The sequence below is a fragment of the Lontra canadensis genome, unplaced genomic scaffold (assembly GCF_010015895.1).
Source record: "Lontra canadensis isolate GAN:19392208 unplaced genomic scaffold, GSC_riverotter_1.0 scaffold59, whole genome shotgun sequence".
Lineage (NCBI taxonomy): Eukaryota > Metazoa > Chordata > Mammalia > Carnivora > Mustelidae > Lontra > Lontra canadensis.
Genome location: NW_022631053.1, coordinates 5,812,205 through 5,829,573, shown reverse-complemented (window position 1 = coordinate 5,829,573; position 17,369 = coordinate 5,812,205). Strand labels below are relative to the sequence as shown.

Sequence of the window (17,369 nt, the reverse complement as noted above, 5' to 3'; positions counted from 1 at the left end):
CTGAAGGCAGGTGTGAGGGCTATTGAAAATGGAGATCAGACCAAGCAGGAAGGAATATATAGGGAAAGATATAGGGAATAAATAGCAAAGAGTGATGCCTTCTGGAAACTGAAAGAGATTTCAATCCTCTTCCTAATTTTTCTCTAAAGAACAGTGACCATAAATGGCCTCAATGAATCACAGCAGCATCACAGAGTTCATCCTTCTTGGGCTGTCTGCTGACCCCCATGTCCAGGTTCTGCTCTTTTTTCTGTTCCTGATAATTTACCTTCTCACTCTGCTGGGGAACCTGCTGATAATACTTGTGATCCATACAGATTCCAACCTCCACACACCCATGTACTTCTTCCTGAGCCATCTCTCCTTCCAAGACCTCTTCTATTCTTCAGTCACCGTGCCCAAGCTGCTGGAGAACCTCCTGTCTCAGAGGAAAGCCATCTCAGTAGAGGGCTGCCTGGTTCAGGTCTTCTTTGTGTTTGCCACTACAGGGATTGAGGCTTGCCTGCTCTCAGTAATGGCCTATGACCGCTATGCTGCTATCTGCCACCCTCTGCTCTATGGACAGGTAATGAATAAACAGCTATGTGAGAGATTGGTATGGGGCTCTTGGGTCGTGGCCTTTCTGGATGCACTCGTGAACATCCTCCTGGCTTTGAATATGGACTTCTGTGAGGTTCAAACCATCCACCACTACTCCTGTGAGCTGCCTTCCCTCTTCCCTCTCTCCTGCTCTGATGTCTCCACCAACTCTGCAGTGCTACTCTGCTCTGCCCTCCTGCATGCCATTGGCACCTGCCTCCTGATCTTCTTCTCTTATGTTCGAATTCTCTCCACCATCCTGAGCATCAGCTCCACCACAGGCAGAAGCAAAGCCTTCTCCACCTGCTCCTCCCACCTCACTGCAGTGACACTGTTCTACGGCTCAGCCATTGTTCGCTATCTCATGCCAACCTCAGGCTCACCTCTGGAGTTGATCCTTTCCATACAGTATAGTGTAATCACTCCCCTGGTGAATCCACTCATCTACAGCTGGAAGAACAAGGAGGTGAAAGAAGCTCTGAGAAGAATGATGATAAAATATTTACAATGTCTGGGCACAGAAGAGATATAACATGAAATAAACATAAAATAGAACTGCGGCAAGAAATCTCATGTTTGACATTAAGTTCCTGATTTCCTGTTTTGTCGCCTGTTACAATGTGCATTGTTGATTCTCCCTTTTTAAACATTATCAAGGAAAGTGCTAGAAGCTATTTTGTTTTCTATGGCTCAGAATCAATCCTATTTAGACACAGAGCACATAAGTCAGAAAACTTTCTCAGCTTCATAGATTTACTTAAGTTGTTAAGTCAATTCATGATTCACATTTCTTAAAATCATTCAAATAGGATAAACCCTGAAATATTTTGTGTCCTGAATGTTTAATTTGAATTAATGTGTCTAGGGAAAGATTTCATAGGAATAGTAGATTCTGGGTCTCTAGAAAAGGGAAACAAAGACTTGGGGTTTATGGGGTGGAAGAAAGGGTCACAGGTTGTGGTAAGGTCTCTGGAAATAGGCAGAAATAGAAAATGTGGCCAACAGAATGAAGTCACAATTTACTAGGTATACTAGTCTCTATTGATTTCTGTTATTTCCATGAAAAGTTACCAAAACTTCAGCAAATTAAAATAACATCCATTTATTACCTTGAAGTTCTCTAGGTCAGAAAGTGAAGCAAATGCCATTGAGTTCTCTGTTTAGGGTCTCACAAGACCAAAATCAAAGTGCTGACTCACTTGGGCTCTTCTCCACAGGCTCTGGAGGTTCAGGTTGTTGACAGAATTTGATCCCTTGAAAATGTAGGTGTGAGGTCCCTGTTTCCTTGCTGGCTGTTGAATGGGGATCATTTTCTCCTTATTGAGGCCCCTTCACTTCTCACATGGTCCTCTCCATTTTCAAAACAATGTATCACCTACTTCTTACTTTCTGAATCTCCCTCATGTCCTCTTCTTCTACCATCTGCAGAAAATTCTCTGCTTCTAAAGAGCTGATTAGGCCCACCTGTATAATCTTGTATTTTAAGGTCAACTGATTTGGGACTTTCATTACATCTACAAAATCCCTTCACAGCAGTCCCTAGATTCATGTTTGAAGAACTACGGAGCAGGAATCTTAAATGGCCATCTCTAGAATTCTGCCTTTCACAGCAAGTAAACATATAAACAAAACACTCCTACTATAAAAACAGGGCATAAAATGGAGTAAAGGTAGAATGATGAGGAGAGCAGAGAGGAGAGGTGGGGAAAGGGAGAGGACCCAGTATGAGCAAATAGTGCTACATAGAGATGGGGAAGGATTCAGTTTGGAGAGGGAGATCACTGAGAAGCTGTCAACTTTCAGAAGCTGTTCTGAAAAACAGAACATCTGTTTTTCCCAGAATATGTATGGATGTAGGGAATTCACTGCATCAGCGCCTGGGACTGATCATGAAGAAAGACTTCTGCCCTGAATTTAAAATGAAACCAAAATAGAGAAATATGTCCCTATACAAGGTCTATGATAACCTCTTTCCACTTTGGAGGACCATAAGCCCTGTGGTCCTTCTTGTCTGTCTTCACGCCTCCCACTTCTTTATGCCCCTTCTTTATGTGCCCACCTGGTGCCCTCAAGCCACCCTCTGCAGAACTCCACTGACTTTCTACCTAAAGGATATTTGTCTAAGCCATTTTTGCCAATTATCAATTCTTCTTGAAAACATTCTCTTTCCAGCTATAATGATCAAACTTTGGATTTTCATATAAGGCAAACATGTTTCAGCCCATTTCAACATTCTGTATCATCTTCAACGTATTTTCCTGTTTGCTTCTTGCTTGAGTACTAGAAATAGTTGGTCTTGACTGGATTATTATCCAAGATAACAATAACAACCCCAGCAGAGTCACTAAGGAACCTTTAGGTGTTCATGACTATCTCTTATCCTGCAGTTAACATAAGCACAATGGAGTTAATATGTCAACAAAATTTTGAAGAGTACACACTTGAATGGAATAGCTCACTACCTCATGCATACTATGCAAAGAAAATGTTTTATTACACAATCTGCATACCCAAAAGCATTTTCTCTAAGCTACCACACCACACTCCGCTAGGATACCAGATTTGTTTTTATTCAGTAACTTTAATGTGTTTTGATATGTATATGTATAATGTATGCTTGATATCTGTGTAATATATACACACACATGCACACATATATTTAAGTAACAAAAATCAACTGAGTAAATTTTAAAGATCTACTTGGTTTTATTAATTGATTCATGAATCAGGCAACATTCTCTCTAGGATGTAGAGGGGAGTTCCAAAAGGAAGATTTTTCAAAGGTAGACAGAAAGTGGAAAAAAGGAAATTATTAGGAAAGAGTCCATTGTTTTAGGCAAAGTTGCCTTCCTAAAGAGAACAGAAGAGGGCTACCAGTAAATTTCTTAGTGTTGATCAAGAAATTTCCATGCTGACTGGCTGAAGTTTACCTTTCTGGGAAGTTGAAACTGCAATTAGGATTTAGGTTATGTATTAATACATTATGTGTTGGCATACTGACATGAGGTCTTAAGCTAAGCGATGCCATATGGAGCTTCTGTTTTCTTTTTAAAAATACACACACACACACACACACACACACACACACTCATCTTTTAATCTTGTCCCAAAAGATCAACATTATATGTTAATGTGTATTATCAGTGATAAAAAGCTATGGAAAGACAAAATGATACTATTAAGCTATTATGAATCTTAGGAGGGTTTTGAAATGGGGCAAGAACAGGTTGGAAAATGGAGAAGAGAAAATAAATGCCAAAACAGCCCCTTAGCAACTCTGCTACAATGTATAAAATATGCCCAGAACACTGCTAATAAAACAGTGTCCAGTTGAAGGACACAGAAAAAAACTGATCATGGACTAGATCTGAACAAAATCACAAATTTCCTCTACAGGCTTTAAAGTAAATTAACAGCTATATGGAAATATCACAGTGAGTTTGAAACCAAATACCAGATGGGGAAGAAGGGATTCTAGATAGTCAATAAAGGCATATATGAAACCTAAATAATTAGGAGCGTATACCTAAAAGAGGGTCCTTAACTCTGTAATTGGGTGTAATCAAGACAAGTTTTGAGTCCATTCTATATTTATTTCTAGGAAACATGCTCTCTAAATGGCCTTGAGAAACCACAGCACAATCACTGATTTTATCCTTCTTGGGCTGCCTGCAGACCTCAATGTCCAGGTACTGCTCTTTGCTCTCTTCCTGGGGATTTACCTCCTGACCCTAGTGGGGAACCTGCCATTGCTGCTGGTGATCAGAACTGATTTTCACCTCCGCACACCCATATACTTCTTCCTGAGTCACCTCTCCTTCTTGGATCTTTGCTTTTCTTCAGTCACTATGTCCAAGCTTCAGGAGAACCTCCCGTCTAAAAGGAAAAATCGGGACGCCTGGGTGGCTCAGTTGGTTAAGCAACTGTCTTCAGCTCAGGTCATGATCCCAGAGTCCCAGGACTGAGTCCCGAATCGGGCTCCCAGCTCCACAGGGAGTCTGCTTCTCCCTCTGACCTTCTCCTCTCTCATGCTGTCTCTCACTGTCTCTCTCTCAAATAAATAAATAAAATCTTAAAAATAAATAAATAAATAGGAAATCATTTCAATAGAGGGATGCCTGACTCGAGCCTTCTTTGCAGTTGACTTTGCAGAAAAAGAAATTTTACTGCTCTCTGCCATGGCCTATGACTGCTATGCCGCCATCTGTCACCCTCTGCTCTACAGTGAGCAGCCAGCTGTGTATGAAGCTGTTATAGGCTTCACGGGCCCTGTGTTTCCTGGATAAACTTATCAACATCTTCCTGGCTATGAACTTGAACTTCTGTGTGGCCCATACCATCCATCACTACAGCTGTGAGCTGCCCTCCCTCTTCCCTTTGTCCTGCTCTGATGTCTCTGCCAACCTCACTGTCCTAGTCTGTTTCACACTCCTGCATGGCTTTGGTACATTCTTCCTGATCTTCATCTCCTATGTGCACATTGTCTCCACCATCCTGAGCATCAGCTCCACCGCAGGCAGAAGCAGGGCCTTCTCCACTTTCTCCTCCCACCTCACTGCAGTGAGCTTCCTCAATGGCTCGGCTTTCCCCCGTCATCTAATGCCAACCTCAGGATCTGGAGCTGATCTTCTCTATACAATATGGTGTGGTCACTCCTCTAGTGAATCCCCTCATCTACAGCCTGAAAAACAAAGAAAAAAAAAGGCAGCTCTGAAAAGAACCTTGGGAAAATGTTTGTAATGGCACAGGTAGCAAGCTACAAAAAGATGATCAATAAGGAAAGAACTACAGGCTTCAGGATATCTGTTGAGTTGATACTACAATCTTTCTGATGGCCCGTTGTTTTAGATGCTAAAAGACACCACAGAAGAGCTTAAGAAAGAGCCACACAGATATCTTTTTTTTTATTTTTTTTAAGATTTTTATTTATTTATTTGATAGAGATCACAAGTAGGCAGAGAGGGAGGCTGAGAGAGAGGGGAAGCAGGCTCCCCACTGAGAGAGAGCCCGATGCGGGGCTTGATCCCAGGACTCTGGGATCATGACCTGAGCCGAAGGCAGAGGCCCAACCCACCGAGCCACCCAGGTGCCCCAAGCCACACAGATATCTTGAGGGTAGGGCGAGGGTAGGAGAAGGTGGTTCAGATTAAATCCTGCTCAAAGGCTGATCAATGGAATATATAGTCATCTTGATTAAACGTTTTAATCATAATTTATTCCTGTTTCATTGACACTGTATTACTGTTTCATTGACACTGAATAAAACAATGTGTGTGTGTACTGGATTATTTTTTAGGATTAAATGTACAGAAAGGCATGAAAACCATAAGATTTCACCAAAAACTGTTGAATCTCAGGGAAAGAAAAGTTATAAACTTGGGGTCTGTGGGGGCCTTGGTGCTTTAATGAAGAAGCCCTTGCAGATAAACAAAAGCACTAAAATTCAGGGCAGCACCATCAGGCAGGTCAGTGATTTGGGTGATACAAAGAACTCTATTGATTCTGTTACTTGAGAGTTTCAAAACGAGGGAAAATGTCACCCCTTCTAGGGTGAAACAGGAAAATGCAGCCCTCTGCAACAATTAACCTCCTTCAAGCTTTGTTTTTTCCACTTAGCCCACTTGGGGAATGCAAGGGGTTCTAGTCAATTGTTTTGGAGTAATTTCCTTTTCATATATTCTAGCATGCATTATGAAATAGACAGTATGTGTTATATAATTCACCAAATTTGTATCTTCTGAGAAATTTTTCTATACTATTTATGATTTTCCTCAAAATAGATTGTTTTAAGTGTGATAACTTATACTTGTTCGATGTTATTTTCTGTCTAACAATAATGACACTCCTAAAATACTTGTTATTGATGAGGGACAGAAGCAGGAAAATGTTAACCCTTAGTCAGGAAGGAGGACTTACAGTTTGCATAGTTTTGGTAAGGATCAAATACATGCTGGTTGCTACATTCTTTTTTTTTTAAAGATTTTTATTTATTTATTTGACAGAGATCACAAGTAGGCAGAGAGGCAGTCAGAGAGAGAGAGAGAGGAGGAAGCAGGCTCCCCGCTGAGCGGGGAACCCGATGCAGGGCTCATCCCAGGACCCTGGAATCATGATCTGAACCAGAGACAGAGGCTTTAACCCACTGAGCCACCCAGGCACCCCAGGTTGCTACATTCTTTAAGGGTTTCACAACTGCCTTCATATCTCACTGGTAGTTACTATTGAACTAATGATAAGCACCGAAAGAATGTTGCAAAAGTAGTTTTAGGAGTACAGATTCAAACAAATGTGAGGAAACTTTTGTAATCTGATACTCCCTGCAGTCCCTCTTCTCTTTGATTAAGCAGATAACCACCAGCCTTTTAGTTTTCTTGACTGCTTCCTTTGTTGTGCAGAAGCTTTTTATCTTAATGAAGTCCCAATAGTTCATTCTTTCTTTTGCCTTTGGAAGCATGTCTAGTAAGAAGTTGTTGTGGGCAAGGTCACAGAGGTTGCTGCCTGTGTTCTCCTCTAGGATTTTGATGGATTCCTGTCTCACATTGAGGTCTTTCATCCATTTTGAGTTTGTTGTTGTGTGTGGTGTAAGGAAATGGTCCAGGTTCATTCTTCTGCAAGTGGCTGTCCAATTTTCCCAGCACCAATTATTGAAGAGACTGTCCTTTTTCTTTTTCTTTTTCTTTTTTCTTTTTGTTAACATATAATGTATTACTTGCCCCAGGGTACAGGTCTGTGAATCATCAGCGCAGCACTCACGGTAGCACATGCCATCCCCAGTGTCTCTAACCCAGCCACCCTACCTGGCTCCCCCACCCCTCAGCAACCCTCAGTTTGTTTCGTGAGATTAAGGAGACTGTCCTTTTTCCATCAGATACTCTTTCTTGCTTTGTCGAAGATTAGTTGGCCGTAGAGTTGAGGGTCCATTTCTGGGTAAGACAACCTACATAATGGGAGAAGACATTTGCAAATGACATATCAGATAAAGGGCTGATATCCAAGATCTATAAAGAACTTATCAAACTCATCACCCAAAAAACAAATAATGCAGTCAAGAAATGGGCAGAAGACATGAACAGACATTTTCCAAAGTTGACATATAAATGATCAAAAGACACATGAAAAAATGTTCCATATCACTCAGTATCAGGGAAATACAAATCAAAACCACAATGAGATACCACCTCACACCAGTCAGAATGGCTAAAATTAACAAATCAGGAAACAACAAATGCTGATGAGGATGCAGAGAAAGGGTAACCCTCCTATACTGTTGGGGAGAATGCAAGCTGGTGCAGCCACTCTGGAAAACAGCATGGAGGTTCCTCAAAATGTTGAAAATAGATCTATCTTACCAGCAATTGCACTACTGGGTATTTACCCCAAAGATACAGATGTAGTGACCTGAAGAGGCACCTGCACTCCAATGTTCATAGCAGCAATGTCCGCAATAGCCAAAATATAGAAAGAGCCCAGATGTCCATCGACAGAGGAATGGATAAAGAAGATGTGGTACATATATACAGTGGAATGTTACTCAGGTATTAAAAAGGATGAATACTTACCATTTACATTGACATGGATGGAACTGGAGGGTATTATGCCAAGCAAAATAAGTCAATCAGAGAAAGACAATTATCATATGGTTTCACTTATATGTGAAATATAAGAAACAGTGCAGAGAATCATAGGAAAAGGGAGGAAAAACTGAATGGGAAGTCATCAGACAGGGAGAAAAACCATGAAAAACTCTTAACTATAGGAAACAAACTTAGGGTTGCTGGAGGGATGTGGGGTGGGAGAATGGTGTAATTGGGTGATGAGCATTAAGGCAGGCACATGATGTGATGAGCAGTGGGTGTTATAGGCAACTGATGAATTATTGAACACTACATCTGAACTAATGATGTACTAAATATTGGCCAATTGAATTTTAAAATAATAATAATAATAACTACCAGCCTCACACAGCAAGTGCAGCTCTTTCTGTCTACAGGTCCTGTTCCAGTGCTACTTAAATAAACTTACTAAGTTGCACCATAGAATGTCTCAAGAATTCTTTCTTGGAGCACCTGGGTGGTGCAGTTGGTTAAGCATCTGCCTTCAGTTCCAGTAATGGTCCCAAGGTCCTGTGATCCAGCACTGCAGCAAACTGCCTTCTTGGTGGGGAGTCTGCTTCTCCGTCTGCTTCTTCCCTTGCTCATGCTCTGTCTAGCTCTCTGTCATGCACATTCTCTCTCCCAAATAAATAGATAAAATCTTAAAAAAAAAAAAAAAGGAAGAAGAAGAAGAAGAATTCTTTCTTGACCTGTGCCAGAGGACCCTGCAGCATTTTGATTAATAGGTTAAAACACTGTCACTCCATTTTACTTTATTTTTTCATAAACATATGTTATCACAAAATATATCAGGTAATGAATCACGTGTTAATTAATAATACATTTTTATTTCTAATTTTTAAGTTGCAATAAGAAAACAGTTATGTTAAAGAAAAGATGATAATTATCAAAAAATAATTCCATCACCCATACTTAGGTATATTTTCTTCTAATGCCTCTTGTACATAAAGATTTTAATGTAGGGTGCCTGGGTGGCTCAGTTGGTTAAGTGGTTGCCTTTGGCTCAGGTCATGATCCCAGGGTCCTGGGATTGAGTCCCACATCAGGCTCCCTGCTCCACGGAGAGCCCGCTTCTCCCTCTCCCTCTGCCTGCTGCTCTGCCTACTTGTGCTATCTCTCTGTTAAATAAATAAATAAAATCATCTAAAAAAAGATTTTAATGTAATACATTTATTGAGAAGTCTCAACTCCATGGCAAACACACATGAAACTGTTTTTTTTTCAGTTACTTAATTCAACTGGCTGTATAATCTCCATTTTCTTACATTTAAAAGACATATCAGCAGAACCTTAATGTTCTATATCACTTTGTTTAATATATGTATATTCTAACTTAAGACATATATTTCACTGAAGTCTCACTCCTCTCCTTCCCCAAATGCAGGTTTGAGCTGGGATCTCACTGTTCTGAAGAGGCCTAATCTGGCGTGGACACATCCCCTCTACCACATCTTCAAGGCCAATTTCCCCAGTCTGGGGGACAAAAAAAGACAGAGGGAACAAAACAAATGACTTTCTGTAATTTGCCCTGTTGTTATTTTCTTACTGTTGATTGTCACTTGTTTTCAAGTTAGCAGTGACTGACCGAAAGAATGACCTCAGGACAGCCATCATACAAACCAACTCAGGTGGAGGCACATTGGAGCTCTTTTTAAGATCCCACTGATCCTCCTCAGTGCACAGTTCCCTGACTCAGAAGACTTGAATCCTATTTTATTCTACTCTCTCCTGACTCTTCTCCTATACTAGCAGCACTCCACAGCCTCCTGCTGTTGAGGGATCCTCCCCTAAAAACAACTTTAGATGTAAGAATTAGAGTCCAAAGTCAGCTATCTACCGGGATGACAAATTGACTCCCCACATGCCCCCAACCAAGGAAATTCATGCATCATCCTTGCCATACCAAAGAGTGGGTAGGCTGGCTGCTGTATTTCCACACACCCCAGACCCTTCACACCCACCCCACACCCTTCTCATCTGTCACCTTTCCCAATTCTTCTCTCTATGGCTCAGAGAGGAACAGAGGAAAGATCAGCAAGTCTACTGCTGAAGTAGATTCTAACAGAGGAATGAGATCTCAGTCTATTCTGCTTCCAGGCATTTCCTGTTTTGTGAGCTCTTCTCTTAGGACCCCATTTATTTGGATTCTACAAAAGAAAAGCAATCTTACTTTCCCCTATGAGAAAAGAAGGAAATAACTTCTCACCACAAACACTAAATTCCCAATAAGGCCAATGAAATGAACACCTGTCCCCAATTTGTTCCAATCCCTAACTTTGTGTACAGCCAGGGAAAGGAGAGGGCTGATGATAACTAGTAGTAGCATCACAGGTTCTGTTGTCTCTTACTAGGCCTTGAAAAGGGTGTTTCATGTCATTTTTGGTAGCTATTACCAAATGTAGGGTATTTATGTTATGAGAATATGAACTGGTTCAGCCACTATGGAAAACAATATGAGGTTTCTCAAAAAAATTAAGAATGGATCTACCATATAATCCAACAATTCCACTTCTAGGTATCTACCTAAAGGAAATGAATATAGGATATCAAAGAGATATATGCAATCTTATGTTTACTGCAGCATTATTCACAATAGTTAAGATATGGGAATAATCTAAGTGTCCATCAAGGAATAAATGGATAGGGGCACCTGAGAGGCTCAGTTGGTTAGGCATCCACCTTCAGCCCAGGTCATAATCCTGGGGTCCTGGGATTGAGCCCCATGTCTGGCTCTCTGCTCAGTGAGGTATCTGCTTCTCCCTCTCCCTCTGTCTCATGTGTTCTCTCTCTCTCTTGCAAATAAATAAATAGAATCTTAAAAAAAAAAGAAATGGATAAGGAATATGTTGTGTATGTATACAATGGAATATTATCCAGCCATAAGAAAGGACATCGTACCATTTGTAACAACATAAATGCCTCTTGAGCACTTTATGTTAAGTGAGATAAGTCAGAAATAGAAAGACAGGTACTGTATGATACCACTTATATATAGAATCTTAAAAAGCCACACACAAAAAAGAGAGTAAATGATGATTGCCAGAAAATGGGAGATGGGGAGATAAGACAGATGTTGTTTAAAGATACATCATGGGGGTGCCTGGGTAGCTCAGTGGGTTAAAGCCTCTGCCTTGGGCTCAGGTCTTGATCCCAGGGTCCTGGGTGAAGCCCCACATCAGGGGCTTCCTCCTCTCTCTCTGCCTGCCTCTCTGCCTACTTGTGACCTCTGTCTGTCAAGTAAATAAATAAAATCTTTTAAAAATAAATAAATAAATAAACATAAATAAATAAATAAAGATACAACATGAGGAGTGCCTGGCTGGCTCAGTTGGTAAAACATGTGACTCTTGATCTCAGGGTCATTTGTTTAAACCCCATGTTGGGCATGGAGCCTACTTTAAAAAAAAAAGAAAAGAAATTAAAGATAAAACCTTCCAACAAATAGTAAATAAATCCTAGTGATCTAATACACAGCACAGTAAATACAAACAACAATATTGTACTATAATCATCAAACTAGCTTAGACACTTAAACCTAACTATTCCAAACACTAAAAAGAAATTATAATTACGTACTGTGACAGAGGTGCAAATTATCACTATAATGGCAATCATATTATATAAATGTATCAAATTAATATATTATACATCTTAAACTTACACAATGTTATATGTCAAATATATTTCTATTTTTAAAAAAACCTCATAGATATAGAGAGCAGATTGGTGGTTGCCAGAGGCCAGAGAGTAGAGAATGAGCAAAACAGGTGAAGGTGGTCAAAGGTACAAACTTCCAGAGATAAAATACATAGATCTTGGGTATGTAATGTACAGCCTGGTGACTATAATAAAGAATACCATGGGCACCTGGGTGGCTCAGATGGTTAAGCGTCTGCCTTCAGCTCAAGTCATGATACCAGGGTCCTGGGACTGAGTCCCACATTGGGCTCCCTGCTTCTTGTGGAGCCTGCGTCTCCCTCTGCCTCTGCCTCTGTTTCTCTCGTGCTCATGAATGAATAAATAAAATCTTATTAAAAATGCTTTATTGTATATTCCAAAGTTACAGAGAGTAGATTTTAAAAATTCTCAAGGAGAAACATTTTTATAGCTATGTATAGTGAGATGTTAACTACATTTACTGTGGTGATCATTTCATAATATATACAAATATTGAATCATTATGCTGTGCACCTGAAAAATATGTTACATGTCAATTATATCCAACTAAAAAAGGTATGTTGCTTAAATTCCAAATGTTGAAGCTGGACACAAAAAAACTAGTCAACAAAAAAAGTCCAATACCATATGATTTCACTAGTGAATTTTACCAGACATTTAAGGAATTAATGACAATTCTTTTCAAACTCTTCCCAAAACATAGAAGAGGAGTGAACACTTCCAAATTCATTTTATAAGGCCAGCATTATGATTCCAAAACCAAAGACACTACAAGAAAAGAAAATTACATAGATGCAAAAATCCTCAACAAATATTAGAATATATACATATATATATATATATATATATAGAGAGAGAGAGAGAGAGAGAGAGAGATTTAAAAATCCTTTTCTTATTCTTCCTTCTCCAGGCCCAACCAGCCTAATAAAATTCTCTTTTTGGCTTTAAATAATTGCTCCAATTCAGAAATTTCAAATACTCCTCTGCTTACCTTTCTAGTTAACTGCAAACTGTGTTAATTAGTTGAGTCCAGAACTTGGTTTCAGACTAGACCTCAGAGAATACAAGGCATTGGCCCAGCTTCCCCTGGGTGCCAAACCCAGCGCAACGCTATGTAACTACAGATGGTCTCTGATTGGTTGTGTTAGATTGTTATTTCTTTAAGTAGTATTCTTAAGATAGTATTCAGAATCACAGAGGAAATAAATGAGATGGCAGGTTGCTAGATCCAAAATCAGGTGAGGAAGTTTTAATGAAGTATATGCCAGTTGAAAATATGAGCTTCTTTAGAGATACCATTCTTGTCCTTCCGGATAGTGGCCTGCATTGCGGAATGACACCACTCTAGGTTCAGGTATTCAGGAAATGATCTTGATATCCTGTTATCCTCAGTGTTTGTAAAGTTTGAACTATTCTAATGTCTAATACCCTCTGACAGCAAGAAGATAAAACTATCTGTTCTGTCAAGAGTCAGGCGTAGGTTCTCTTATGGGGAGACTTTATCTATGATGTGTCTGTCTGAATGGGAAAGCAGAACGCACAGGAGCTGCCTCCTCCAGGAAAAGCCCGGAGTATGGTAATATCCTTCAACATATCTGTTATCCCTCCATTTTTAATTCCTAGAAAGTTCTATGTGTGTTTTAATTTTGCTCACTATGCCCCACCTTGACCCCATCCCCTAGAACTTTCTAATACATCCCACTACTGCTAAATCCTGAGACTCCTGTTCAACCTATTCCTCTCTCCTAAGTTTGTGGTGGAAACTTCCCACCCCTTCCTAGGCCACTTTCTTCCCTAGATTGGACCCTAATGTCTCTGTTCCTGAAAATGTTCATTTATCCCAGCTGCCTTGGACAAGATATGAGAAAGATCTGTCTTCACTTCCTCATAACTTTGTGAAAGGGACATCTCACAGTCTAGGCATAAATCCTCTTATGCATCAGGATCCCAAAAAGACTGCAGAAAGTTGACATCTGGAATGAAATGAGAATATCGGAAATAGATGTTGACTCATTGAAACTGCTTATTCCCTTGCTTGCAATAACCTTCTATTTGTATTTTTTTCAGTTACTAGAACAACCTTCCAATCTAGTCATCACTGTGAAAATATGAATAGTATGAGAGATACTGGAGAGGACAGCTATGCGAATAGTTTCGAGTGGGTTACATTGACCTTTTGGTCCCTCCTGCTTCCAGTACTGATATCCTTCACCCCTTTCAAATTCTTCCTCATGCACATAAGGTCAGAACAGGGCATCCAGCCCCTGGAAGCCTCAAACCATTTGGAAACTGACCTTCCAAACATACCCTTCATTCACTTATTCTTTCCAAATATAGCCAAAAACTCTAGAACACTTCTGAAATCCTCGTATTTACATATTTTACCCTTTCAATTACCCCTTGTTTAATTTTAGTCTTTTGTCCTCAACCTCGTGTAAATCTGACATCAGTGACTCTTAATGTCAGTATGAAATAAAGCTGAAAATGTCTTTCATTCTAAACAGTAAATGAAAGCTAATATTCATTTTCTTGTTTAAAATAGATGCATTTTCATGCTTGGAATGTAATCTGGAATTGAATGGAAGACTTTGTCCTTGGTCATTAAAGAAATCCCTGGAGTCCATTTGATTTGCTGTTTAGGATGGTGAGAAGGGTGAGATCCCAAAATCATATGACAAAAATAGCTGTTGCCATCATCCACACAAAGTGTGGATGTTAGCACACTAATGAAAAATAGTTTTGCAAAAATGCTGGTCTTCTTAGATGAGAACCTGAACTCCGCAAAGATACTGTGGTCAGGCACTGCCTTATGAGTAAAAGTAGAAAACTGGAAACTATTTTCAGAATAGAGCTATCCACAAATCCTTGGTGCTCTCCAAATCTTTGAAAAGCATAAAAGAAACTTACCTTTCCACTTCAGTTGAGTAGATTCCAAGCAAAATGTTTGCTTTCAACACTGTTTATAATTTTATCCATGCAAGATCCTCAAAAGTAAATCCTCCAGCTGTTTATACTTCACCACCACTGGATCTAGCTGAGGTCACACACCAAGGAAGACATTGCACTGTTTGCTCCAGGCACACAGGTAACCTAGACTTGTATCGAAGGTGAGCTTGAGCTTGGGCTGATGGATTTGTTAATAGAATCAGGTTTTTAAGTACACTTGACAAGGAAATAGCAGGATTTGAGGGGATGCTGGAAGGCAGTTGAAAATGCAGGTCAGTGGAATAAAGAAGAAGAACATCTGAAAGGAGAACAATATAATCAAAGACACAAAAATAAATAGGCCTTTCTAGTATCAAAATGGGCCAAAAAGGCAAAAATATAGGTTAAGGACAAATAAGAAAATCTGAATGTCAGGGGAAGAAAAGTATTCTTCATTCCTGGAACCAGGCCTAGACACTGGGATGAGAATTAGGAGAAAACTAGGGAATTCATTTCCTGGCTCTTCTACAGGTCTCAACAGGGCTCAATATCATCTTCCTCCAGGGTAAAATGGGGGAAATTTCCATGCATGAAAACAGATAGGAATTTTTTTTATACTCTGCATACCAAAAAAAAAAAGTACTATTAAGTTTAACACGCTGTTTAGGAAGTAAGAAGACTTGGATTTTTTTGAATGAAAAGAATGAAGAGAGGAGAAAAGGTTTATTTGCTGTAGATATGTTACATAATGGTTTGCTGTAGATATGTTATATAATGGTTTGCTGTAGATATGTTATATAATGGTTTTTGAAACATTATTGTAAGGATTTCTTTTCTCTTTTTTTTATTTTTTATTTTTTCAGTGTTCCAAGATTCATTGTTTATGCACCACACCCAGTGCTCAATGCAATACGTGCCCTCTTTAATACCCACCACCAGGCTCACCCATCCCCTCATCCCCCTTCCAAAACCCTCAGTTTGTTTCTCAGAGTCCACAGTCTCTCTGAACTTTGGAGCATGCAACAAAAAGTGAATAACACTAATGTGTAAGTGAGCCAGCAATATTATTTTTCAAATAAATCCCTGTGAAACAGGAATAGAATTCTCTAAGGTACATGAAGCCTGGACAAGAAAGGATAAAAACTCTTCCTGAGTTTTTTTCTCTCCAGTGAGAGCAGCTTTGAGATACCTGAGCACAAGGTCAAACTAAGCAGGATGGGAGGGATGTATAAGAAGACATGATGATGCCCTAAAAAATGGAAACAATCATAGGTGGTATCATCCCCTTTGTATTTTATCCCAAGGAAATCCCCTCCACAAATGGCCTGGAGGAACCACAGCACCATCACTGAGTTTATTCTCACCGGGCTGTCCAACAACCCCCACATCGAGGCTCTGCTCTTTGTGTTCTTCCTGGGGATTTACCTCCTGACCGTGACGGGGAACCTGATGATGCTGCTGGTAATCAGGGCTGATGCCCGCCTCCACACACCCATGTACTTCTTCCTGAGTAACCTGTCCTTCCTAGACCTCTGTTTCTCTTCAGTCACTGAACCCAAGCTACTAAAGGACCTTCTGTCTGAGAAGAAAACTATCTCAGTAGAGGGCTGCCTGACTCAGGTGTTCTTTGTGTTTTTTGGTGCAGGGACTGAAGCCTTTCTGCTCTCAGTGATGGCCTATGACCGTTATGCTGCCATCTGCCACCCACTGCTCTATGGCCAGGTGATGAGCAGCCAGCTCTGTGTGAGGCTGGTGCTGGCCTCATGGGGCCTGGCCTCTATCGATGCATTTATCATTGTGCTTTTGGGTATTAACCTGGACTTCTGCGAGGCCCAAACTATACACCACTACACTTGTGAGCTGCCTGCCCTTTTCCCTCTGTCGTGTTCTGATATCTCCATCACTACCAATATCCAGCTCTCTTCCATTTTATTGCATGGACTTGGAACATTCCTCCCAATCTTCTTCTCCTACGCTCCTATTATCTCCACTATTCTGAGCATTAGCTCCACCTCAGGCAGAAACAAGGCCTTCTCCACCTGCTCCTCCCACCTCATTGCAGTGACCCTGTTCTTTGGCTCAGGTTTTCTTTGTTATCTCATGCCTCCCTTGGGCTCCTCTTTGGATTTGCTCATCTCCTTGCAGTACAGTGTAGTCACACCCTTGCTGAATCCCCTCATCTACGGCCTAAAGAACAAAGAGATGAAGGCAGCTGTGAGAAGGACACTGGGGAAATATCTCTAAGTAGTGACAAAGACACAGTTACAAAGACTGTTCCTTCACATTTCTTCTTTTCTCCCCTCCTTCTCCCACACATAGTGTCATATAACTTGGAAGATAAATTCCAGAGCTTGTCTGAACAGAGCTTAGCTATTATTCCAAGGCAGTAGTTCTTGATTTGGGCTCCTTATTTGGAAATCCTGTGCTCTGTTGGTTGGAAGAGAATGTGAAGACAATTTTCCACAAAACAGATTGATAAGACAACAAAATAATTAGGTTGAAAAGATTCAATGATCATTTCAGGAGATTCGGCATCTGACTGTGAGGAGTTGCAGGAAGAACTAAAAACAAAAG

The 17,369-nt window shown here is 40.3% G+C and overlaps 2 protein-coding genes and 1 pseudogene across 2 annotated transcripts; all 3 read left to right on the top strand.

Annotated features, from left to right (window-relative positions):
* Nucleotides 1–163: 163 nt before the first annotated feature.
* LOC116878763 (olfactory receptor 8S1-like) lies at nt 164–1,111 on the top strand. Its single transcript, XM_032876514.1, has one exon. The coding sequence runs from the start codon at nt 164–166 to the stop codon at nt 1,109–1,111; it is 948 nt and encodes a 315-aa protein (XP_032732405.1).
* Nucleotides 1,112–4,196: 3,085 nt separating this feature from the next.
* Nucleotides 4,197–5,293, top strand: LOC116878761 (annotated as a pseudogene).
* Nucleotides 5,294–16,115: 10,822 nt separating this feature from the next.
* LOC116878810 (olfactory receptor 8S1-like) lies at nt 16,116–17,039 on the top strand. Its single transcript, XM_032876549.1, has one exon. It carries the CDS (start codon nt 16,116–16,118, stop codon nt 17,037–17,039), a length of 924 nt encoding a protein of 307 aa, XP_032732440.1.
* Nucleotides 17,040–17,369: the final 330 nt, after the last annotated feature.